The sequence below is a fragment of the Pocillopora verrucosa genome, chromosome 9 (assembly GCF_036669915.1).
Source record: "Pocillopora verrucosa isolate sample1 chromosome 9, ASM3666991v2, whole genome shotgun sequence".
Lineage (NCBI taxonomy): Eukaryota > Metazoa > Cnidaria > Anthozoa > Scleractinia > Pocilloporidae > Pocillopora > Pocillopora verrucosa.
Window position 1 is genome coordinate 13058666 of NC_089320.1, and position 25193 is coordinate 13083858.

At 37.4% G+C, this 25193-nt stretch overlaps 3 protein-coding genes and 2 long non-coding RNA genes across 12 annotated transcripts in view; 4 read left to right on the forward strand and 1 right to left on the reverse strand.

Moving 5' to 3' along the window:
• Window positions 1–4068, forward strand: part of LOC131798906 (nephrocystin-4) — a 27953-nt gene extending 23885 nt beyond the window's left edge. The window contains exons 32-39 of the mRNA XM_059116571.2: window positions 278–363; window positions 731–790; window positions 1012–1123; window positions 1530–1641; window positions 2037–2155; window positions 2935–3030; window positions 3469–3626; window positions 3912–4068. Of these exons, the coding sequence (XP_058972554.2) occupies window positions 278–363; window positions 731–790; window positions 1012–1123; window positions 1530–1641; window positions 2037–2155; window positions 2935–3030; window positions 3469–3609 (726 nt within the window). The 3' untranslated portion in view covers window positions 3610–3626; window positions 3912–4068. The remainder of the gene's footprint in view (window positions 1–277; window positions 364–730; window positions 791–1011; window positions 1124–1529; window positions 1642–2036; window positions 2156–2934; window positions 3031–3468; window positions 3627–3911) is intronic.
• On the reverse strand, window positions 3999–18544 carry LOC131798866 (uncharacterized). 8 transcript variants are annotated; one of them, XM_066171662.1, is made up of 7 exons: window positions 18346–18544; window positions 17776–17810; window positions 17556–17587; window positions 17104–17202; window positions 16031–16075; window positions 6393–6470; window positions 3999–5143 (listed from the first exon to the last, which is right to left on the reverse strand). In XM_066171662.1, the coding sequence occupies exons 4-7, from the start codon at window positions 17111–17113 to the stop codon at window positions 5019–5021; spliced, it is 258 nt and encodes an 85-aa protein (XP_066027759.1). In that variant the 5' UTR covers window positions 17114–17202; window positions 17556–17587; window positions 17776–17810; window positions 18346–18544; the 3' UTR covers window positions 3999–5018. The 8 variants fall into 8 exon arrangements, 6 of the variants coding, with proteins under 6 accessions (XP_066027759.1, XP_066027758.1, XP_066027757.1 ...); XR_010718634.1 differs by lacking the exon at window positions 17776–17810 and having other exon boundaries at window positions 16015–16075; XM_066171661.1 differs by lacking the exon at window positions 17776–17810 and having other exon boundaries at window positions 17560–17587.
• LOC136283214 (uncharacterized) lies at window positions 6069–7882 on the forward strand. Its single transcript, XR_010718637.1, has 3 exons — window positions 6069–6188; window positions 6386–6491; window positions 7765–7882. It is a non-coding gene; the product is annotated as an uncharacterized lncRNA (long non-coding RNA).
• Window positions 15355–17059, forward strand: LOC136283213 (uncharacterized). Its single transcript, XR_010718636.1, has 3 exons — window positions 15355–15480; window positions 16008–16117; window positions 16561–17059. It is a non-coding gene; the product is annotated as an uncharacterized lncRNA (long non-coding RNA).
• Window positions 18545–21373: 2829 nt separating the features above from the next.
• On the forward strand, window positions 21374–24849 carry LOC136283543 (cilia- and flagella-associated protein 251-like). The gene is made up of 5 exons (XM_066172550.1): window positions 21374–21543; window positions 21642–21782; window positions 21889–22098; window positions 22171–22344; window positions 24053–24849. The coding sequence occupies exons 1-5, from the start codon at window positions 21487–21489 to the stop codon at window positions 24119–24121; spliced, it is 651 nt and encodes a 216-aa protein (XP_066028647.1). The 5' UTR covers window positions 21374–21486; the 3' UTR covers window positions 24122–24849.
• Window positions 24850–25193: the final 344 nt, after the last annotated feature.

Sequence of the window (25193 nt, forward strand, 5' to 3'; positions counted from 1 at the left end):
CACTCGAAAAAATTATAATGGCTGCCGCGTAAAATTAGCTATACAAGTTACGGCTCAGCTCACAGTGACTAAGTAGTGAGACATACTGCATGCGAGACTACAAACCCAGGAAAGTTTGTTTGCTGCCGAGAATTTGCCAAAGATGACCTCTACTGAAGGCTTACTGAGGTAGTTCATAACGGTACCTCAGCATAAATCTTCACCCGTTTCATCTGAGCGTTTTATAACATCATTCTGATATGGAAATAATGTGTGGATTTTATGATTAACTCTCAAGCCGTCAGGTGAACCTCAGGATGTTTTCCTCAAGATCGCATGTGGACCCTCTCCTTCTCTAAAGAGGTTTTTCGTTCTCTTGTACATGTAAGTTCTTATGGATATTGGACGATTGTACTCAATTTCGCTTATCAGAGGTAACGCATGCAAAGCGCTTGTCGATTGAAGTTCGTAAACCAAAACCGAGATGAGAACAGAGATAAATCTGTGTCGTAATGAACCAATGATGAATCAGAGTAAATTCACGTCAATGGCTTTGAGTTTGGAAAAAAAGAATGGGCAAGTCACTGTTGGTTTAACTGTTGTCTCTGATTGGTTACAAAGGTGGCGCGAGTGTTTTTAGCGAATCTCAAAGCGTACTTCGGGGTAGAAAGGCCAAAACAATACACATCTTTCGACACTCCATTGCGCTTTGATGCTCTTTTAATCTTCAGTCCGTGTATTTTGATTTCAGAGATCCTTTCCTCGCCGAACCTTGTCAAACATGGCAGTTCTATGTTCATTCATTACAAAGGTAGGAAATACTTTACTTGTACTCCGAAAAGTTTACATTCAAGGCCCACCACAAAGAAAGAAAAGAAAAATCTAAACTTAGTCAAATGTAAAATTACCTTAACTTTGAGGAAAAAAAAGAAAAAAGGTACTGGAAATTCATGTTTTAATGTGGTTCACCTGAATCGCTGCAAGACGTTTACTCGTCTCTGTAACTGGTCTTTTTCGTGCAAACTGTCGTAGAATCGACTTGTCTGCTGTCCAAGGTCAGAGCAGTCGCCTGTCTGTGATTTTACGTGGAACTCAGTCCAGTCGTCTTGTTCAGTGTTTTTCATCTCACCCCGAAGAATTACAGGTAAGTTCCAAGATCTGATTCCTTATTCACCCCTCTGCCTGCTATACGCTCCCTTGTAAATGAGTCAAGTGAATCTAACTTTACATCATGTAGAAACCTTTTATTGCTGACAGTTTTGTCTATTCCTGTGACCTGTTTTCTGGATATTGCATCGGTATTTTTAAGTAGTGAAAGCTTAAATACTTGTGGAAGGTAATAGTGGAAATCATCCCTATGAATAATTTGAACCTTTCTGTACCTCTCTAGACGCATCCTAACACTTCTAGCTGATGACTTTTTCTTTGTGATGAAATACAGAGTACATCTTCTTTAATAAAAACGTGCAAGCGCCAAGCCTCGCGTTTCTCAGGCTCGCCGTCCTAGTGTGTATACATTTGCTCATACTGACAGACTTGCTTCACTACAGGTCAAGCCCACCGACCCAATCATGTTAATGGCGAATGCTGTTCACGAAGTCCATCTAACACTACGACCCCACACATCTGGGACCATGCGCTATATGTACGTTAACGTGGTTGGTATCCTTTGCTACAAAAACAACAACTTATTAGCTGAAAGCTAACTTATTTGGGGTAAAATGAAAGCTTTAATAGCGTCATAGATCACTCAGATTTTATCTTCCTCACCATAAATATATGACAATCAAGTAGTAAGGTACGTGTGACTATGTGAAGAAGACTGCAAATCGAATTTTATGTGGTAAATGCTGAAGAGCGAGAATTTTTCGTGCGCAAATGGCAGTCAACATGGGCTTGAAGTTACAGGTTGTTTTCACGAGTCTCACTGAAATAGGGACAGAAGTTATGGTTTGTTAGCAAAATGAAAGGAGATCAGCTTTCCAAAGCCGAACAAGCTTCAGATAACAGGCATATGTTTTGAGTGTAAAATTGTTTTCCTTTACTACACGTATCAGATGTGGAATTTCATCAACTTGTGAGAACTTGGCTTGTGTGTGCCTCTTGTCAAATGCCCGTTATTTCTAAATCGTTTGAACTCCAGATACAAGTTGGCGGTGGAAAGGGTTCGAACAAGGTAGGTTTTTACATTGTTTTCTCGGTTAAGCGTCGATTTTTTTTTCATCGTAGCCGATCGGAAGGTTTACGTAGACATGATACGGTCGCTAAAACGGACGGCGCGTTGGCAATTCCCGACAAACCAAACGAATGCAAAATGTTTCCCGGTTTATTTGACGGTAGACTGTTTCTCTGCGGGAAATCGTCGGTCACGGAGATTATTATATGTAGTATTATCCTCAGCATGAATATAAAAGGGGAGTTCCTATAGAAAATTTGGTGCTATTACATGATAATCAAATTGGTTTTATCAACTGAGTTGTAAATGTAAATCGGCCACCGTTAAAGAGTTTCAAAAGGTTACGTTTCGAGCGTTAGCCCTTCGCCTGAGTGAACATATATGTATAATTTAGTGGTATGTTTGTAGTCTTCCCTGGAAAATCTTGTAAAATCGATATTTAACAAAATGATTCGTTTGTTTTTCTAAAGTTTTACCACTGATTATTCACCCAGCTAAGCTGGAATAAAAACGTGGAAGGGTGCTGTTACATAACACTGAAAACCAATCAAAGTCATTAAGAGGCTAAAGAGTCTTCAATAGGCTTGTTACAGTAAGGGCTAAGAAAGTTTCGCGTTCCGACTATTTTGTGAAGAACGGATATACGTACACAAAAGTGTCTCTGTTTTTTAAGGGGGGGGGGGTATAACTGCATTTTAGCCGGGGGATGAGAGGGCTGGCACGCGGGAACAGCATAACCAGGTACTTGACTCAATGATGTTTTGTTTTTTTCCTATCAGCGCGTATCATTCACCAATCCTTATCCTACCAAGAAGACGTTCCATCTGAAGACTAACAGGCCTGACATGCTACAGTTTAAGGAGAGCATCATTCAGGTAAAATTACAACGAGTGCAGGTGCACAGGGTTCCTAACTAACCTGAAGTAAGGAAAATCACTGTTTACCTTCTGTCAAATGCTATTTTGCTATTTGCCTGGGTAAAGAAAAGCAATTTGTCTCACAAAATTGACAAGAAGCTAGGGAAAAAAACGAAAAAGCGAGCAGGCACTACGGGTTTTAGCCCAGGAACTTTCAAGAAAGGGGTGGGGCTAAAAAAAGTAATAAAAATATGTTTGTCGTGTTTTCAAATTCGCATAACTTATTTTGTCATTTATATTTTTGTCAATTGTGATAAGACATTTCATTTTTTTTTTCTTTTTTTCTTTGTGGGAGGGGGGGGGGGGCTATCGTCTGATTATTTTATAATTTTCTTGCTGAATAATTTTGTTTCGTGTAACCAATTTCGCCATACGTTGTGTGTTTGAATCTGCCAGATTGGTAGCGGAGAATCGCACAGTATCGGTCTTCGCTTCACACCACAACAGTTCCCAGGAAAATCTGAAATTCTCATCTTCATTAACGACTCAGAAGACAAAAATGAAGAAACTTTTAGCATCAATGCCGTCTATACGTAACACTTCTCGTGTTCGAGGTATGGTTTGCTTCATTTCACTCTGTTTTCAAACCAGTTTCTTTCGCTGGGTTTTTTTTTGCTATGAAAAAGGAAGACTTGAGACTGGCATAATTCTACAGTTTCCGGTTTTTGATTCATTACGATATCATCCATTTGTTCAGTGTTCTGCAGAAATACTAGCGGATGGTGTTCTCGCCGGCTAATTTCCGTAGACAAAGCATGCTTTTTTTTCTAGGCTGGCTAGTAGGAAAGTTTTTGAGAACACTGCCTGTTCTCCTTACTTTATCAATTGGTTTCTTGCAGGTCCCCCAAGAAACGTCTATTTGGTTATGAAATCCTCCCAGATGAAGATAGAAGACGCGTAAATTTTAGAAGTCATAAGATGTGTATTTAACTTTGAATTTTATGATCTCTTAGCGTGCGAAAATATTAATTTAATAAAGTTTACTTAATTGCAGAAGCCTCCTATTCTTTCTGTAAAACTGAAACTCGGAAAGGTTACAATACTCAAACGATCGGCCTGAAAATACTTATAAACAAAGTTGCACCTGTTGAGTAACATGTATAACAATTATTACATAGTAGAACAATAACAATTGACTGTGCGCCCTTTGTAAAGGAAATATGTCATAAGCCTGTCAGGTGTCACTTTGCCGCTTTTCAGACGCACCAAATTATGCTCAATGGAAATTATGTTCAAAATTAACAAAAAGAAAAAAATGTTGGGCTTCAATTCAATATATGCTGGTTGAAAAAGGGGGCCTAAAGCTCCTCTGTTCATGTGCTTCCTTCAATCTTACTGACCCCGGTTGTTTAAGGATGGATAACGCTATCCGCTAGATAGTGCAGTTGTTACGCTATAATCTAACCGACAAAAACACTATAATCCCACAAACTCGACTACTTTTATTAAACGACAAATGAATAAAGGGAGTAAGTTTCTAGAGAAACTGTGGTGCTGCGTCGGTGGGAGAGTATAGCAGGTAATTTAGTGTTAACAACTGAGTTGAACACGTAAATTGGCCACCGCAAAGAGTAAAAAGCTGACGTTCGAGCGTAAGCCCTTCGTCAGAGCGATATTCTGACGAAGGGCTAACGAGAAGACATAGCAAAAAATATCTTGAAATGTGTGGACGGTGGAAGGGAGAGTTGAAGTCAAATACTAAGAGTTAAACCCTTTACACCCTAACATCAGTATGCATATTCTCCATACTGTTCTCTACATGTTTCCTATGCTGCTGACAAGGAGAACAAGGGGATACCTCGATGTACGCGTTGAAAGGTTCCTCAGGAACTTTAGAAGTTAAAATAACGTAAACTGGGCGTGGCCTCAATAAATTAGTCAGTGCAGTGCAAAATTTACATATTTGCGATATCAGAGAAATTTCCATTTCTCGATCGTTGGTAAACTCAGTCCTGAAGACTCGTGTTGCAGTTGCAGCAGCAGTAGTAGTGGTCAACCTCGTGCCCTATCCAGTTTTTCGTTCCCTGCTGAGGGACAGTGACGTCACTATTATTTTGAACATCCTTGGAGTCTGAATATGAAAAGTTGTTGTTAGTCTGGATATACTGAAGGCTGAAATTGTCCGATATGCTATCATAAAGATGTCCCGACCCATCTACGTTGAAAGATTAGGGACTCAAAAGGACCCAACTGACAGAGGTTCCGGTGTGTTCTGGGTGTGCTACGGGTCGACAAATCCGAGTGACGGATCAGCACGCATATTAATCTCAGCGAGGGCAAAACAGTTTCTCCCATTTTTTTGGAACTTCAATCGCGGCCTCTGGCATGACATGACACCTAAATGGGCGTTGCTAAGGGGTTTGGGAGACACTTTAATTCGTCGTCTTCTTTTTCGATGTTATGTGCCCTTGAGCTCAACAAGAGTAGAATTTCCTATCAGGTTACTGGTGGTAAAAGCGGATAGCGTTCTGACTAGATGTTTTGCAGGTTTCTTAAAATGTAGTAAATTTTTGTTTCTTTTGACGCTCAATACCATAGGTAAATTACATCAGCATATACTTAATGAAAAGATGAAAAAACGCAAAAAAGGACAATTTGATACAACTCAATGTAGCGTAATGCAAGGCGATGCGATGCACTATCACTCGATAAATATAATACTGTACAAAGGAACGTAGTGGGATCTTAACGCAGGTTTCATTAGTCCTTGTGGCAACATGAAAATCCAAGGGAGTTGCAGATTAATGGTAACTTTACCCAGCAATTGATCTCGGTTTTTGAAAAAAGAGCTCCTTGTTTCCTTGGCCGGAAGTAAAAGGGGTCTGAAAAGGGCTGCCACATAAATAATATTTGAAAGAATTTTTTACCAAAGTGACAACCTATGACGTTAGATGGCTGACACAAAATAAGCCAATCAGCGACGAGTGTTAGAACACGTGGGCTTGAAACAAGACAAGGCGCGCTTTTCAAACTTTTCCATTCCGACAACAACACGTGGAAGACGGAAGACTGTTTTAATCTTCCAAAAGAAGAAGCTATATTGTATTCTTCAAGGCTAATACGGTGGTAAAACCCCACGAAAAATTACGAACTGGAAAGAAGGATTAGGAAAACTGGTGAGTTAATATTTTTAAATACGGTTTTATTTCTAATTTCAAACATGCACGTGTTCCACGGAGAAAATCGTAGCTCTGTTCGCTCTAAAAAAAAAATCCACGTTTTTCGCTAGTTAAAGTTTGGTCAAGACATTCTGTGAAACAAAGGTAAGCTCATATTTAGTGACGACTGATTATAATTTCCTTTTTCGTTACAGAACTTACCCAAAACAATTCCTAACTTCTTGGCTTCCTTGCACTCGTCAAATGTGAATGTTGCAGCCGCGGAAGATGACAAACACGCTGCAATGGAAATAGAAAGAGGTAAATAATTATCCTTTGTTACACGTTTCACATATCACAGTGGAATTGTCAGCTATGTAAGGTGAATGCTTCAGACTTGAGAATAATTTACAAAATAATTCACTCAAAAGGGAAAGCTTCTCCAGAACACCTCCAGTCGTGAAAGGCGATAGGCGCGAAAAACACGAGCTCTAGGTTTGCGAAGTGTCTTCTGTTTTATTTCACTTGGTAAATTGAATTATTTCATTGTAAAAAAAATTCGTTGTGTCAAACTAGGTAAATTAACGACAAAATAGTCGTTTTTGCGTTCTTTTTCCATTCATGCTAAAGTGAAAGTTATGTATTCGGCTTCAACTTCAGGTTTTTAAGCAACAAAGCATACTTGGTGGGCAACAATTTGAAACGTGCACTGGCCACTTATAAGTTTGTTTTCCATGCTATTGCTTCTTAATTTTTTTTGAGTGCCTCGTTGTCACTAAAAACTGATAATTCGGTCGAATTTTGCTGCCACTAAATTAAATCACAACTGTTTGAAAGTACTCCTACAGTTTAACTACAAAAAATTCATTGAAAAGAATGAAAATAATCTTTTTTGAAATTAACCATCAAACTGTAAAGGCGTACAAATCGGCGGACCGCTCACTCAGAATATTCATTTCTGTCGTTCCTTTCGACTACCGGTTTACGATAAAATTTCCGCACAGCCCTATCCTATATTGTGCATTCAGTTCTTGAATAGAGAAAACAGTGACAAAAACAATACATTGCCATTGGGAAAACAGATTTGTTTCACAATAGTATGGGGCTGTGCTGAAACTTTACCCGGTTTTCTCCATTCTTTTGGTTTACATATTTGGGAGATGAACGCATTCACGGTGAATCAATTCCTCGTTAATCAACTTGCGCAGGTTAAAATTACCATCAAAAAACTCACTAAAAGACCTGCGTTACACAGTTAAGATATCTATTGTTCTAGTTGAGGTTGTGCTCTGGTCTCGTGTGTACTCTATGTATAGCTGTAATTTTACTTTTTACTATTTTCAACAGATGGTACTTGCTTAGGAACAGAATTTTGTAACAAAGATGCTTTTTCACAAGTTTTTTTTCATTTATTATCCATTAACTGATATTTCCATCCATTCAGACCAAATAAAATTCATTCATTCATCAATTCCTTTATTTCTCCTTCCTTCCCGCCATCTTTCATTCATGCTTGAATTAATTCATATAATACCTACACATTAACTCTATCAAAAATCAATAAATCATTCATTCAGTTTTGTTTTCGTTTCAGTGTTACCCTCTCCCTGTGGAATGCTACCTGATCCAGCCACCCCACCACTCAAGCAAAAGTGTACCAGTTTGACTCTGATGGGGACATTTTAAGATGTTAAAAAATTGGATTGTTGGAAGATGAGACCTAAGGTTTCTCTTCACTTCTCTTCAATTTACGTCACATCTTAGGATTTACTCACAGATGTTCAACTGGGAAAGAAGATACTGATGGAAGACAAACACAAACTGGTTAGCTCATTCATTTTGGGTTGGAATGGAAGGTTTATTAGTTAAAGCTCTGGATGAACCTTATATCAAATTTCGGCCTGAAGTCCATGGACTTCGCATTCGGCTTAATCTAATGTAGTTAGGTTAGTTAGTTGGGTCCCCTTGGGTTGGATGGGTCCTCCCTTTAGGTTTCTCCTTTGGGTTCCTTTTCAGGTATTTTCGGCTTAAGTTCGGCATAGATTCTCGGTTTAGGTTCGGATAGGTTTCGGCTTAGGTTTTCGGCCCTCACATCCGCATCAATTTCGAGACTAAAGATCTTCATTTACCTCGAACATGGAACTACAATGGCTCTGCTGTGGACAGCACAAGCTTCTTCAGTGCAAAATCTCCTGCGTAGTTGCGCTCTAAAAAACCTATTTTTCATGTAAAGTTTCACTGGATAACAGCCATACAAACGACTGGCATCCAGTGAGACTCTTTCGTCCAAATTATGCCATAAAATTTATTACGGCAAAACCATTTTGGCCTAAAGGTTCAACCAGACATTTACTTGCTGTAAGTAACTGGAGATTTTAAGCCAATCGGTAGGGGAAGTATGCCCATTTGCTACTTCTATCCTGTTTAATGGTTTAGCTCCAGTTGAGGCCGCCAGTCGAGGCTTCATTTAGTGGAATATAGGGGGATACACACACCACAGTTTAGGTCACAAAAAAATTAAGCCAATTGTAAAGAACATTGTGATAGCTTGAAAGCTGTCTGACAAATTTTTAGGCTATTGTTTTGCTTCAAGTTTACAACACAAAACAATTATCATGTCAGCCAAAATTTGTAGAGAAATCAACTCATCACCAAGCATCACAAATCAATCATGAGGATGGATCAGTGGAGAGGACATAGCTTTGAAGTTAAAAAAATATTGAACTTTCAGCTTTTAACACATACTTTAGGCCAATTTTCTTGACATAACAGCAAACTTGCTGTCAACCAAATTATTGTAAATAATATTCAGTCTCCACTGAACACAAAGATCACTAAGGCAGCTATCACGGAGAAGGTAAGGTCAGCAGGTACGTAGACACTTTAATTATATTCCTCCGGCTTTTCAGCACTTTCGAAACTCGCTGCCATCATCATTTCGGCTTTCGGTATTAAATATGATTGGCATTCAATTTCAGTTATAATTGCATTACAGAAGCCTGGTAGCGACAGTAATTATTGTTAGCAGGCTGCTCGTGATCCACTCTGGGACACCCTGAGTGTTCCTTCGGGGTGTCGACATTTACTGACACAAGAACACTTGAGGTTTCTTCAGGTGAAAATTTTTTCGCTTAGGAATGCGCATCCCAACCAGACACTAACTTAATATAGAAATGATGTAACATTATTAAAATAATAAAAGAAACAAAAGCCTGTGTCTGTGTCCATTTTTGTACAGATACACTAAAAACTACTAACACCATTCTATTTTCAGCACAAATTTTACCTTTCAGCTAATTATGCAAACCATGCAAAACAAATCTACTAACAATCTATTTTTTTCAGGATAAGATAAACATAGGTCCTACAATGTAAAAGAATTTGGAAACAATAAAAACTATAAACAGCGGTGTCTGAGCAATTTTTAAAACTAAACTACTAACAGCTTTCTTTTTCAGGACTTTTTATTCTTTTAGCTGATATTCTGCATCCTGCACTAAACATTTGCAAATCAACCAACATTTTAATTTCAGGAGATCTAGACATAGGTTCATCATGTAAAAGTTGTCTGAAAACAATAAAACAAAAAAAACCCTGTGTGTGAGTCATTTTCCCATAGCAAGAAAAAAAATTACTAACAACTGGTTTATTTTTCAGGACATAAACATACTAATACAGTTTACTTTTCAGTTGTTATTTTTAAGTTACTCAAATCTAACGGAAACATTTTTCAGGAGCACACTTATCCACAAATTATGCCACTTTTGTGGCATTCCTGCAGCTACTGGGAAGGTTAAAGGCTTGTTTTTAAATCTCAATGGAATTCACATCCATCAAAAAACTGTCTTGCAGTGGAAAACAGACAGTGGGAGTTCTTTTATCAGTAGAAAAAGGACTTACTTAGTCAGAGGTATCTAACTCTTAAAACACTGTCTTGCACTGAACAGCACACAGTGAAAGTTCTTTGATCAGTGGAAAAGGAACTCTCTTAGGCAGAATTATCTAACTCTTAAATGGGATTCAAACCCATACAACACTGTCTTGCACTGGAAAACAGACAGCTTATGTTCTTTTATCAGTAGAAAAAGAGCTCACCTAGTCACAAGTATCTGACTCTTAATGGGATTCAAACCCATACAACACTGTCTTGCACTTGACAACACACAGTTTAAGTTCTTTTATCATTAGACAAAAGCTCACTGAGTCAGAAGTATCTAACTCTTAATGGGATTCAAACCCATACAACACTGTCTAGCACTGGAAAACAGACAGCTTGTGTTCTTTTATCAGTAGAAAAGGAGCTCACTTAGTCACAAGTATCTGACTCTTAATGGGATTCAAACCCATACAACACTGTCTTGCACTTGACAACACACAGTTTAAATTCTTTATCATTAGACAAAAGCTCACTGAGTCAGAAGTATCTAACTCTTAATGGGATTCAAACCCATACAACACTGTCTAGCACTGGAAAACAGACAGCTTGTGTTCTTTTATCAGTAGAAAAGAAGCTCACTTAGTCACAAGTATCTGACTCTAATGGGATTCAAACCCATGAAAAACACTGTCTTGCACTTGGCAACAGACAGCTTAAGTTCTTTTATTAGTAAAAAAAGCTCACTTAGTCAGAAGTATCTAACTCTTAATGGGATTCAAACCCATACAACACTGTCTAGCACTGGAAAACAGACAGCTTGTGTTCTTTTATCAATAGAAAAGGGGCTCACTTAGTCAGAAGTATCTGACTCTAATGGGATTCAAACCCATGAAAAACACTGTCTTGCACTTGGCAACAGACAGCTTAAGTTCTTTTATTAGTAGAAAAAAAGCTCACTTAGTCAGAAGTATCTAACTCTTAATGGCATTCAAACCCATACAACACTGTCTTGCACTGGAAAACAGACAGCTTATGTTCTTTGATCAGTAGAAAAGGTACTCGTCTAAGCAGAATTAATTATCTAACTCTTAATGGGATTCAAACCCATGCAACACTGTCTTGCACTTAGCAACAGACAGCCTAAGTTCTTTTATTAGTAGAAAAAAGCTCAATTAGTCAGAAGTATCTAACTCTTAATGGGATTCAAACCCATACAACACTGTCTAGCACTGGAAAACAGACAGCTTATGTTCTTTAATTAGTAGAAAAAGTACTTGTCTAGGCAGAATTAAGTATCTAACTCTTAATGGGATTCAAACCCATGCAATACTGTCTTGCACCTAGCAACAGACAGCCTAAGTTCTCTTATTAGTTAAAAAAAAAAGCTCACTTAGTCAGAAGTATCTAACTCTTAATGGGATTCAAACCCATACAACACTGTCTTGCACTGGAAAACAGACAGCTTATGTTCCTTGATCAGTAGAGAGGTACTTGTCTAAGCAGAATTAAGTATCTTACTCTTAATGGGATTCAAACCCATGCAACACTGTCTTGCACTTAGCAACAGACAGCTTTAGTTCTCTTCTTAGTAGAAAAGGAACTCTTCTAGGCAGAAGTATCTAATTCTTAATGGGATTCAAACCCATACAACACTGTCTAGCACTGGAAAACAGACAGCCTAAGTTCTTTTATTAGTAAAAAAAAAAAAGCTCACCTAGTCAGAAGTATCTAACTCTTAATGGGATTCAAACCCATGCAACACTGTCTTGCACTTACCAACAGACAGCTTAAGTTATTTTATCATTAGAAAAAAAGCTCACTTAGTCAGAAGTATCTAACTCTTAATGGGATTCAAACCCATACAACACTGTCTAGCACTGGAAAACAGACAGCTTGTGTTCTTTAATAAGTAGAAAAAGTACTTGTCTAGGCAGAATAAAGTATCTAACTCTTGATGGGATTCAAACCCATGCAATACTGTCTTGCACCTAGCAACAGACAGCCCAAGTTCTTTTTTTAGTAAAAAAAAAAGCTCACTTAATCAGAAGTATCTAACTCTTAATGGGATTCAAACCCATACAACACTGTCTTGCACTGGAAAACAGACAGCTTATGTTCTTTGATTAGTAGAAAAAAAGCTCACTTAGTCAGAAGTATCTAACTCTTAATGGGATTCAAACCCATACAACACTGTCTTGCACTGGAAAACAGACAGCTTATGTTCCTTGATCAGTAGAAAAGGTACTCGTCTAAGCAGAATTAAGTATCTAACTCTTTAATGGGATTCAAACCCATGCAACACTGTCCTGCACTTAGCAACAGACAGCCTAAGTTCTTTTATTAGTAAAAAAAAAAGCTCACTTAGTCAGAAATATCTAACTCTTAATGGGATTCAAACCCATACAACACTGTCTTGCACTGGAAAACAGACAGCTTATGTTCCTTGATCAGTAGAAAAGGTACTCGTCTAAGCAGAATTAAGTATCTAACTCTTAATGGGATTCAAACCCATGCAACACTGTCTTGCACTTAGCAATAGACAGCCTAAGTTCTATAATTAGTAGAAAAAAAAGCTCACTTAGTCAGAAGTATCTAACTCTTAATGGGATTCAAACCCATACAACACTGTCTAGCACTGGAAAACAGACAGCTTGTTCTTTGATTAGTAGAAAAAGTACTTGTCTAGGCAGAATTAAGTATCTAACTCTTAATGGGATTCAAACCCATGCAACACTGTCTTGCACCTAGCAACAGACAGCCTAAGTTCTTTTATTAGTAAAAAAAAAAAAGCTCACCTAGTCAGAAGTATCTAACTCTTAATGGGACAACACTGTCTTGCACTGGAAAACAGACAGCTTGTTCTTTGATCAGTAGAAAAGGTACTCGTCTAAGCAGAATTAAGTATCTAACTCTTAATGGGATTCAAACCCATGCAACACTGTCTTGCACTTAGCAACAGACAGCCTAAGTTCTTTTATTAGTAGAAAAAAGCTCACTTAGTCAGAAGTATCTAACTCTTAATGGGATTCAAACCCATACAACACTGCCTAGCACTGGAAAACAGACAGCTTTTGTTCTTTAATTAGTAGAAAAAGTACTTGTCTAGGCAGAATTAAGTATCTAACTCTTAATGGGATTCAAACCCATGCAATACTGTCTTGCACCTAGCAACAGACAGCCTAAGTTCTTTTATTAGTTAAAAAAAAAAGCTCACTTAGTCAGAAGTATCTAACTCTTAATGGGATTCAAACCCATACAACACTGTCTTGCACTGGAAAACAGACAGCTTATGTTCTTTGATTAGTAGAAAAAAAGCTCACTTAGTTAGAAGTATCTAACTCTTAATGGGATTCAAACCCATACAACACTGTCTTGCACTGGAAAACAGACAGCTTATGTTCTTTGATCAGTAGAAAAGGTACTCGTCTAAGCAGAATTAAGTATCTTACTCTTAATGGGATTCAAACCCATGCAATACTGTCTTGCACCTAGCAACAGACAGCCTAAGTTCTATAATTAGTAGAAAAAAAGCTCACTTAGTCAGAAGTATCTAACTCTTAATGGGATTCAAACCCATACAACACTGTCTAGCACTGGAAAACAGACAGCTTGTTCTTTGATTAGTAGAAAAAGTACTTGTCTAAGCAGAATTAAGTATCTAACTCTTAATGGGATTCAAACCCATGCAATACTGTCTTGCACCTAGCAACAGACAGCCTAAGTTCTTTTATTAGTAAAAAAAAAAAGCTCACCTAGTCAGAAGTATCTAACTCTTAATGGGATTCAAATCCATACAACACTGTCTTGCACTGGAAAACAGACAGCTTATGTTCTTTGATCAGTAGAAAAGGTACTCGTCTAAGCAGAATTAAGTATCTAACTCTTAATGGGATTCAAACCCATGCAACACTGTCTTGCACTTAGCAACAGACAGCTTTAGTTCTCTTCTTAGTAGAAAAGGAACTCGTCTAGGCAGAAGTATCTAATTCTTAATGGGATTCAAACCCATGCAACACTGTCTTGCACTTACCAACAGACAGCTTAAGTTATTTTATCATTAGAAAAAAAGCTCACTTAGTCAGAAGTATCTAACTCTTAATGGGATTCAAACCCATGCAACAGTCTGTCTTGCACTGATTAACAGTAAAAGTTTCTTTGATCAGTAGGAAAGGAACTTGCTTTAGCAAAAGTGCCTAAATCCTGATTGGATTCAAACCCATGAAGCATTTTATTGCATTGAGCGACACCCTATGAAAGTTCTTTGATCATTAGAAAAAAGAACCCTCTTAAGCAAAATTATGTAGCAACAGACTGTGATAGATATTTTCAGTAGAAAAGGAAATCACTTGGTCAGAAGTATCTAACTCTTAATGGGGTTCAAACCCATAAAATACTGTCTTGCACTGAGCAGCACACAGTGCTTTAATTAGCAAAGGTATTTAAATCTTAATGGGATTCAAACTCATGGAACACTGTCTTGCACAGAGCAGCAGGCATTAAGAGTTCTTTGATTAGTAGTATAGGAACTCACTTCAGCAAAAGTAACTAATCATAATGGGATACAAACTCATGAAACACTGTTTTACACTGAGCAACAAACAGTGATGATTCTTCTAAAGAAGAAAAAGAGCTAACTTTAGCAAAAGTGTCTAAATCTCTATGGGATTCAAACCCATGGAACACTGCCTTGCAATGAGCACCACTCACAGAAAGTTCTTTCATCAGTAAAAAAAATGAATTCACTTTAGCAGAAGTATCTAACTCTTAATGGGATTCAAACCCATGCAACACTGTCTTGCACTGAGCAACAGATACTAAAAGTTTTTTTGGTCAGTAGGAAAGGAACTTGCTTTAGCAAAAGTGCCTAAATCTTAATGGGATTCAAACCCATGAAACATTGTATTGCACTGAGCAACACACCATGAAAGTTCTTTGATCATCAGAAAAAACTTGCTTAAGCAAAATTATCTAACTCTTAATGGGATTCAAACCCATGAAACACTGTCTTGCACTGAGCAACAGACAGTGACAGTTCTTTTTAAAGTAGAAAAGGATCTTGCTTCTGCAAAGTGTCCAACTCTTAATGGGATTCAAACCCATGAAACACTGTCTTGTACAGGGTAACAGAGAGTGAAAGCACTTAAATGGAAAAAAATCTCTATAGTGTATGCCAAAAGCATTGAAACCCATCAAATTGGCATTTTAAAGACTAGAAGTACAACAGTTAAGCAAGAATTGCAACAAGGCATTTTGTACAATGACCCATTGTGCTTTTAAGTTCTTTTATAGAGGCTATGGTGTTTGCAGGATGGTCAATCAGAATTTCCTGGATAAGTCATCGGTTTACATCAAATTTGTGTTGCTGGCTGGGCCAACCATAAAAGAAGAACAAATCTACAGCCTACATGTACACCCTGGACAAGCAAGCTAAAGGTTGGTAATACTCAAAAACAACAACTTTTGAAGAGCACTATACCATAACACCATAACTGCCCCAGTTAAAAATTCAACAGATGAAAATAAGATTTTAAGGTAAATAAACTACTTTTATCAGTACATAAAAACACTTTCACATAGTAAAGTACAATCAACAAAGAAAAAAGTTTAAAACAGTTCACTGTAACTATTTTTTTTTTTTGGGGGGGGGGTCGTCACAATAATGTAGTTGATGATAAGTTAACCCTTTAACTCCCAAAATCTGATTGTTAATTCTCCTCTCTAGCTGCTACTTGTAGATAAGTTAAGAGAATTTGGAGTCAGATTGAGATCACAACTTTGACCTGATAAGTTTGAATATTCTCATGACCTGTTTGTTTGATAATTTTTAGTTATTATAGGGAGAAGTTACTTTTTATCACCTCTGGGAGTTAAAGGGTTAAAACTATTTATGAAGACTCAATTATCCAATCTATGCCTGAGATGTGTTTAAATTTGTACATAAACGCATTTCATTTGTTTAGTTCTTACCAGCTTCATTATGTACCTGAACTGTGTGGTGATCTAAATGCTTCAAACTGGTGAAACCAACCTATATGGATAATAACACACTCCTGGTTATGACTTTGTAAAGGTAGGAAAAATAATTAAGGCTGCTAATGGTGACACAATATAAAGGGGAATAATCTATTAATTCAATAGTAATAAAATTAAGCCCTCAGTTTTAAGCATAGGGAATGTGAGTATGCCACAATGAATGCATGACCATCTCATTAAAAACAAGTAAGACATCAAGCTAGCAACCTGATGGCAAAAAACAAATTTACTCCTCTAAGCATACGCCTTTCATATCAAAATTTGTGAGCTACAAAAATGAGAGCAAAAGATGCATAGTTATCTCTTATGTGCAACTCTCTTTTTAAAAGTATCTATCTCTTTTCTATTATTCCAGTTTGTTGGCATTATTCATTGTTTATTGTGCAAATTCATGTTTGGATTTGGTCATTAATTTTACTTTTGAATTTTGCCCTTCAATGTATCAATACAAGTATGTAAATGTGTACTTTTGTGTTCTAGGCATGTACTAGGCAGACCTACTACTAATGATTGAAGTTGAACTTTTGAAGAAAAGAAATTGAATTGATCCAACTTGTTATAAAGTTCAAGGTATAGAAAACGGCATAGGGTTGTGAACCCTTTTTGGGCAACAAATGATTAAACGAAAACCTAGCTGTGAGAGTACCTGATAACTGAAAGCTTACTGTTCATCAAATGAATGTACATATGCAACAGTTACTACAGAAAATGTTTTGACATTTCCTTAAAGTTGCACTGCAGATAGAACTTTGTTGAGTTAATTTCAAGTTAACTATTTATAGATGCCTTAAAACCCCAAAGGTTGCACCTTAGCACTGGTTGGGGGTACACGGTCCCCATTTTTCCCTCATGCAAGGGTTTTTAGGGGTTTACGTGTCCAGCTTTGGTGCACTAGGTTAGTTTTAGAGCAATTTAAGAGCATGTATACACATATCTAGAAAAACAATGAAACTACAATTCAGCCATAATAATAGCTACTGTGATGTTTAAATGACAAGTAAGGCTCATATAAAAACTACATACCTGGAGTCATCAGTTTTCTTGCTTTTTTGTTTTTTTTTACCCAGAGATTGGCTGTTGGTCTTATTTCCAGGACACTACCCTTGTCACATTTTGTAGACTCTAGGCCAGGCATCAAATGAAAATTATCTTTTCTATGAAAGCTACTGTTGATTTGAAATCAATAATTGCATCAAAGCTATTTATTTCGAAAACAGTCACTTAAGTTTGAACATTTGAGAAATAAAAGCATCAAAGCTATTTATTTCAAGAATAATCACTTGAGTTTGACCATTTCAGAAATAATAGTATCAAAGCTAATTATTTCAAAAATAGTTTCTTGAGTACAACCATTTTAGAAATAAAAGCTTTGGATATGAGTTTATTAAATAGCTTAATAAGCTCAAAATTTAAAAAGTTATTTTGGGACAAAATAGCTAAAAAATTTATAGAGGTATTTCATTTAATGCTCTTACCTACATCTTCTGAATGTGATTGGATTAGTGTTCTGAAGAGAAAAATTAACTTAAATGGTTAGTTACGGTCTGCTTGTATACATAGGGTTTTTAAGTTTGCACTATAACACTACATGTATGTTTGTTTAATCTGAGCCTTTGAAATCAGTCAGACTTAACTTTTGTATCATTTTTTATTCCTAAGGAGAAATTGACACTCTAAATAAGAATACTTCCATACCAAAAATTTGGAACTTGGACACATCATAGACTCCCCTTAAATAAAAATTCATAATTAACACTAACCCTTAACCTTAATAAGCAACTAATACTCATTCAGTTAATTGACTGAGGGGGAGTTTAGATGTTTCGGTTCTGATTGCATCTTAATATACAAAATGAAAAATGGTTCAATTGATTTACTCTTAAAATCAAGTCTGATGGTATAGTGTTCCATCCACATATCTTGTAGTTATATTGTATTTCAGCTACGAGCTGATCAGTTCAAATAAAGAAATGATAAGTAATAGGTTTAAGTTGAAAGTGTAAGAATACAGCGTAACCACGAGCCAATCAATAGTAGTCTGGTGTCAATCAAACCAACCATCAACTCTGCATTAAACATATAGTTTTGAAGCATTCTGAGATGTCTATACATTTAATAATAATATCTGATGCAAGTTTCACATCTCCATCCCAGTTTTAGACCTGGTCACAGAAAATAGTGGGGTTTTTTTTCGAGGAACATGTCCCTGTAACTTCAAAAAGTTGTAGGGACATAACATCCTGCTACTCAGTGCGTCGGCCTTACCTGTTTTACGGATCCCTCAGCCTGTCCCTGGCCATGACTGCGATTCAGCAATATAAGTTCACCTTTTTAAATAACTCTTGAACTATCACGATCGAAAAGAAACTACTATAAGAGAGAATAAACGCGATTTGCACCAGTGTACAAGACTCCGCGGTATATAGAAGACTAGATACGTTTACCGCCATTTTAAAACGGCGCGCTGCAGCCGCGCAATCCCAGAAGTACATGCGGACTTTCATTCGTATTTTTACGTTATTATTATTTCTATATAATTTCTTTTTTCTTTTTGTTTGTTTTTAGCCTGTATGGCAGGTGTTTTTGTGAGTGCTACTTGGTTTTTGTGTGCTTCAAGTGAGTAACGAAACCGCGACTGGGAAAAACCTGCTCCACCCCGTGGTTTTCTGTAAGCCCTACAGTTTGTGTGCGCTAAGAGAGGGTAAAAGCAGAGTTTATATTAGACTGCGAACCGCACTTCCTTTTTCAGCTAAGTACGTTGCGCGAGTGAAAAAAAACTAAGAAAAAAAAAAGTGTAAGTGCGCCGCGCGTAACTCTGGTAGTGGGCACCGAAAAAGGGAGTACAGAAAAATTTGACCTCGCACAACTGAGAGAATTTTATGCGTCAAATCCTAATTTTGCGGGCACGGAGACCTCAATCGAAATAGAGTGCCGAGGAAGAACTTGACTCTTCGCGCCGCCGCGAGGTGCGCTATTAATTTCTAACCTCCATTTTTCTTTGGGTGATTTGTCTGACTCGCGCAACTGCCTTCCCCGAGAAGTTTAAACTACTTTCCGTCTCAAGCCTTTCGCAACTTCGCCGCTTATTGCTGGAGCGCACACAAAACTGCAAACTACGCAATATATAATTATCATTGTGCACTTCTGTCTGCCCTTCCCCACGAGCCTACTTGGCAACTTCATGTGGCTGGTGTACGTTGCCTGTAATGCCAGCTAATTTGCACGGGGTTCCTGTGGGTATCACACCATGAGGACAGTTGGTAACTTGCAGGATCCGATAAGTACTAACCCTTCCCTCTCCCCTAACTTCTCTGACACCCTACTTCTACTTTTTAAAAGTTCCTGGTGAGCCTCTTCCTCCCTGCTCTTTCAGAACAAAGACCCTCCTTTTGATTTATTATTCATTATTCATGAAATAAAAATCGTTCGTGCGCACATTTCAGGGAATAATTTCTATTTCCCACTCCACCCTTTCTCCATTAGTTAGTTTCTTAGCATCATTTGTATTGGAATGAATAGGGGTTTGGTCGATTTCACACCGACTAATGATAGGCTCTTACCGATAGTGCTCGTAAAAAAGCATTAAATGCTTAGAGCAGTGCTTGTTTTTTGCCAAAAAAGTGCTAAAATAATGCTAATTTTTTTTAAAAGTACTCGTGGGTTACATAAAAATGCTCACTTTTTTCCGATTTTTTTAAACATAAAATATTCTCATAGTCTTATTTTTTCCACCGATTGATGGCAGAGCACGTTCTCGAGCTATCTCTGCCTTGGCTGGCTGACTTCCATTGTTCCTCGATGACAACGTGAATGACGCCATCTTGGAACGAGTGTGATGGACTGGGTTTCCAGAAGGCAACCGCTGACCTATCAAACCTATCCCCAGGCCTCCTCGGCTCCTTTGACTAATGCGGCTTTGGACGACATTAATAAAGGCAGATATCGATTGTGCTTTTTAACACAAAATTATACAAATAATCAGTCGAAAATCCAAAATAATGGTAGCAGTGTTTTTTTGGGATAAAATGTAAAAAAAAAAAATGCTCGCGAAGCCAAATAATGCCAAAAAGAGTACTAGCACTATCGGTAAGAGCCTAACTAATGATGCTAGACATCATAGATACACAAGTGAATAGCTAGAGCTAGTTTATTCAATCGTTTTTTGGCGTTTATTACTGATTCTTGTTAAGGGAATATTCAAATAAAGTTCTGCGATATGGCATGAACGATGAATGACAAACAAATTTTGGTAACGTCACTGAGGTTTTCTAAATAAGTAAATTATCCTTGAGTTGGTTGCAGTTATTATTCAAGACTTGTTCCCAGGGCCTTATCGAAACCATCAAGATGTTTGATTTTAAATTGAGGCTGATTTCGATTTCCGGAAAAGTTCAAAGTGCAGTTCTTCTTTACCCGGATATTGCATGGTGATCAAAATGCATTATGACTTCGAAAGAAAATGAATTAAGTTCCGCGATTAGGTAACGAGTTTGAAGATTTGGGGGAGAACTGGTAAGGCGAGGGAACGGGCGAATTCGCGAAAGAGATTGGAGCGAACCTCTATAAACTGATCCTTGCCTGGGTGGGTGTTTTTTTCCTTTCTGGTTCTTTGCTTGTATTTATTAATTTTTTTTCAAGAATTTTGTATCAATGCCCTTTAATTTCAGTCTTAACCATTTTTTCTTTCTCTAGTGTTGTATTATCGGGCTGTTACGTATGAATCCTAAGCCCCGTTTAGAGTTTGTTGAAAGGGTCAAGTTTGACGTCATCCAAAGTTGTTTTACACACGTGTGTTATTGTACTTTCTTTTCGCCAATCAGACGTTAGCGTTCTCTGTCTACCAGATGGCTGTATTCATTACTGCCTATCGGTAGACAACAGAAACTTTGTTTTTGCTATTTGTAAAACTGAAACCTTTAGCCTTTGTTTAACACAAAACAAGCACAGGTGCTGAGCATAGAGGTCTCAAATTCAAAGTACTCCGTTATCATTTGTGTACTTTTTAATACATCTATTGATGTCCCCATATTTGGTTTAAGTTGGTTTATCTATCATTCGTCTGCGAATGTCGAGGGAAAGATCGTTTATTTTCTTGAATCAGTCTGGTGTGTTTTGAGCTCTTGACAGGAAATCGGAGAACGCCATGAAAGCCAATTTTAAACACGTGAAAGCACTTCAAATGAGGAACAACCAATCAGAACTGTTGGCATTGTGCCTGTTGACAAGTAAGTAGCCAATGCGAAGCGCTCTTTGCGTTTCCGCGCTTTGGAGTTTATTTTGTACCTAAGTCTTTTTTTAGTGCGGCATCTTTCATTTCTGTCTCTTTCTTCTGTCGCTTTTGTCCGTTGCTATAGTTGTGCCTTTATTCTTTCTTTCTACAACTTCTCGACGGTTCATTTCCACTAGATGGCCGAAGAAGCACCCGCACTCAAGAAGGACTCAACCATGGTTGTGACTGCTAAGGTGAGGAGAAAGATCGAAAGCGCGCGAACACCTCTGAGAATCTTGACCGTATGGTTTTCCGGAATAAGATGAATTATGATTTCTGTTTCTTACTTTAGGAGGGAGAAGAGTTTCTAGAAGAGCATGGAAAGGTTCACGAAGATGCAAAAACAAGAGCACAGCAAAAAGAACTTGAAGAAAACGAAGAGGACGCTGCTAGCAAACTGAAACGAACTTCGACTATGGCTGCGACCGCACAGGTGAGATCATGAAGTTCGATAGTTGGTTGGTTTCGCTTCCTTTCCACTAATTTAAAACTCACAAGTCGAAACGGCCTGTTTTTGAGAATATGTTTTACACTTTTAGGAGGGAAGCGATCTCCTTGGAGATGAAGAACGCGGTAAAACGCGATCAGAGACTGCGGCTATGAAAGAAACTGATGAGGAGGGCGATCAAGAGGAAAGCGGCGAAGACGACGACGAGGAAGATGAAGAAGAAGCAAACGGAAACTGCGAAGAGAATGCTGGAGATAAACCAGCTGTCAAACGCGATGGGACGATGGTTGTTACCGCAGCGGTGAGATCAGTAAGAGTTTCCGCTAAATTTGTACTGAACTTTGCTTATCGACGGTACATTTTTCCTTTTTAGGAAGGTGAGAAGTTTTTAGAAAACGAGGGCCATACGGTTGACGGTGGAACACGTGGGGAAACCGAAGCGGTGAAAGCTGCCATAGAAGAAAGCGAAGCTGATAAACAGAATGGCGAAAAGGAAGAGGACAAACAAGACCTGAAACGGAAAGGAACTATGCAAGAAACTGTCGAGGTAAGAAAAAAATCGGTTTTTTTTTTGTTTACGGACTCCTAAGTCGATTTTCTGGTACCGCTGCTTTATGCTCAAAAGATTGTTCAGACAAAATTCCGTGTAAAGTGTTGTTTGTCATTGTCACATGGAAATTTAAATTATGATAATGATTTCCGCTCGCTGAGAAAATCGGGCTCTATACGCGAAAACGCTGCACGTAATGTTTACGAGTTGTGTATTTCACTATTTTCCACGCCTCGATTGGTTTCTGTTAGTAGCGAAAATGACATTGTCCGGTCAGAATATTGCACTTTATGACTCTGTCACGCCATTTTGGCATGTGATGCACGCTTCATTGCGATTCTATTTGTTTAAATGGGAAGTCTATTGTTTTTACGTCACTACTGTTCTAGTTCAACAGACAAATAGCTTTTGAATTTCTACAAGGTCGCCACGCTTTAGTTAGAAACTTGACACTAAATTCTGTTCCGCGCGAGTGATAGGAAAAAATACTTCAGGAGATCGCGTGTTTGCCAAAAGGGTTAATAACGAACTTTCAAAGGGTGAACTTATAGAACTTTATTTTATTAGAACGGGAATGTTCGTTTTTAAGAGTCATCTGTCAAGTTTGTGGGCTTTATTTGAGACGCTTAAACATTAACGTGACGTTTCGTGACAATATTTTGCTCTTAACACGAAAGAGTGACAGCGAGTTGATTTCCTTTATTTTTTAATATAATTAATCATATCTTACCACAGTCATAAATTTTGCTTAGATCACCTCAGTTACATAGCTATATCATTGTTTTCAGCAAAAAAAATCCCTTAGTAATGATAAATGTTTTCTTTTTCAATTGGCAAATCTGCTTTTAGAGGATTATTTTAACATATTTGAAGGTCACTTAGTACATAAATAACAAATAAAAAAGCTGTTTGTCTCCTTGTTTTTTTAAAAGTCTGGTTATTTGATACATTCATTAAATAACCAGACTTTCCCAAAAACTATTGGAAATACAGCTGTCTAAATTGTTAATTTACATGCAACAGCCAGGTTAAGAATCAGGGAGATTTATTTTAGGTCCTGTAAATTTTTTCACCTTAACTCACAATCTCCATTCAACTTAAGTCATGATTTAAGTCATAAATCCAAAATTTAAAAAACGATGAAAGCTTCAAAAAATATTTTTTTACTATATCTAAGATGATTACACTGAAAACCCTTCCCAAATTTCCTTCTTTTCTATACGGGTGAGCTAGCGAAGTTTTAAAGACAATTCCAATATCAGAGAAATTTTCTCCTAACCCTTCAACCTACAAAAGTTATTGACAAGTAACTGCTTGGCACAATTTAAACACATCATAAGGCAAATATGTGACAAAATTAAATTTTTTGAGCTGTAGAATGTATTCCTGATATAACATCAAACCACTTAAATCATGAACAAGACAATGTATAGCAGCTATGAGAGAGAATTCAAAATTAGATCACAGAGGTAAAAGATTTAACAAAAGAAATCAAGTCTGATATTTTGAAGGGCACTTAACTCAACTTTTTTCAGTCACCATTTGGAAATATACAATTGCTAATTCTCTAAACATAAATAATAATTGTTGCAAGGAGGAAAACAAATCAAAGAAGTACACTTTGTGCCATAAAGACTGGAGTGCTATGTTTTTTTGAATTTTCTGTTGCTGACTTTGTCTGACTTGTGCTTTGCTTGTTCTTTAGGAGGGTGAAGAATTTTTGAAAAGGCAGAAAACTTCTAATGGAGATCATCAAGACGAAGTCACAGCTTGATCCTCACTGTACTTTAGATTCACAACTTTTATGACTGCAGGACAATTGGACACATCTTGTACAGTATATATATACATATATATATATATCAGTGAATCACATGTAACATTTTGAAGCACGGGCACATACAGCTTCTATTAAGCATAATAGTTATAGCTCATTTTATGGTTTTTCTGAAATGGGTTTGTCATTTTCTACCCAAATTGAATAGACAGCTTTGAACTAGTTTTATGCTCACAAGTCATTAATACTTTTCCCCTTCCTTAACCCTTTAACTCCCAAGATCTGATTGTTAATTCTCATCTCTAGCTTCTATTTTCTGTACGGGAGACCTTTGATTTTTGCCAAATGGCGTGTTAAAAGGCTTGATTCAAGTAATTTCTTTGCTGGATCAATCCTAGAATTCTTGTTATGATTTTTAAATAGTATGAAAAATACTGGTTTTAAGACACTTCCTTGTTGAAATTTTCCTTCAAGAAATGAAGAAAAATTCAGCGTGTAATAAAGTTAATTTTTACTTCCAAACTCTCCCCTCCCAACTCTTTGGTAGGAGTCTCCATTCAGAATTTGTGGGGTTTATTTTCTTAGAGGCTTTTCCACCCTTGTGTATGGTAAATCTAAGCTTCTTTATATTGTAAACATTTAAGCTTTTATACTTTTAAAAAGTTACAGACATCATCAAACAAACAGCAGAAAAAGGCGCTTATTAAAATGCTCTTTTTAGATAACTTGTTTTTGTTTGAATGGCTTGTCAGGCTGGGGATTAGAATGAGAATCTCTCTCTTCCTATTCTGTACTCTTCTGTTGCCTTTGGCTTTGATACCTGTTTCCCCCCAAGTATTTAGAGACACTGCAGACCATTGATTGAGAAATGTTTGCATTTCTCCTTTTCTTTTTTCCCTTTTCTCCCTGCCCACTGAACCTTGCCTGAGCTCCCATCCCAGTCCACTCATGTCCTCCTTTCTGTTAAGAAGCAATTTGTGCCTTGAGTCTAGCCACTATTTTGAGTACCATGGACTCTTAACAGAAGATACAGTGACCTAGCTATTTTATTACCATACTGGGTCTTACA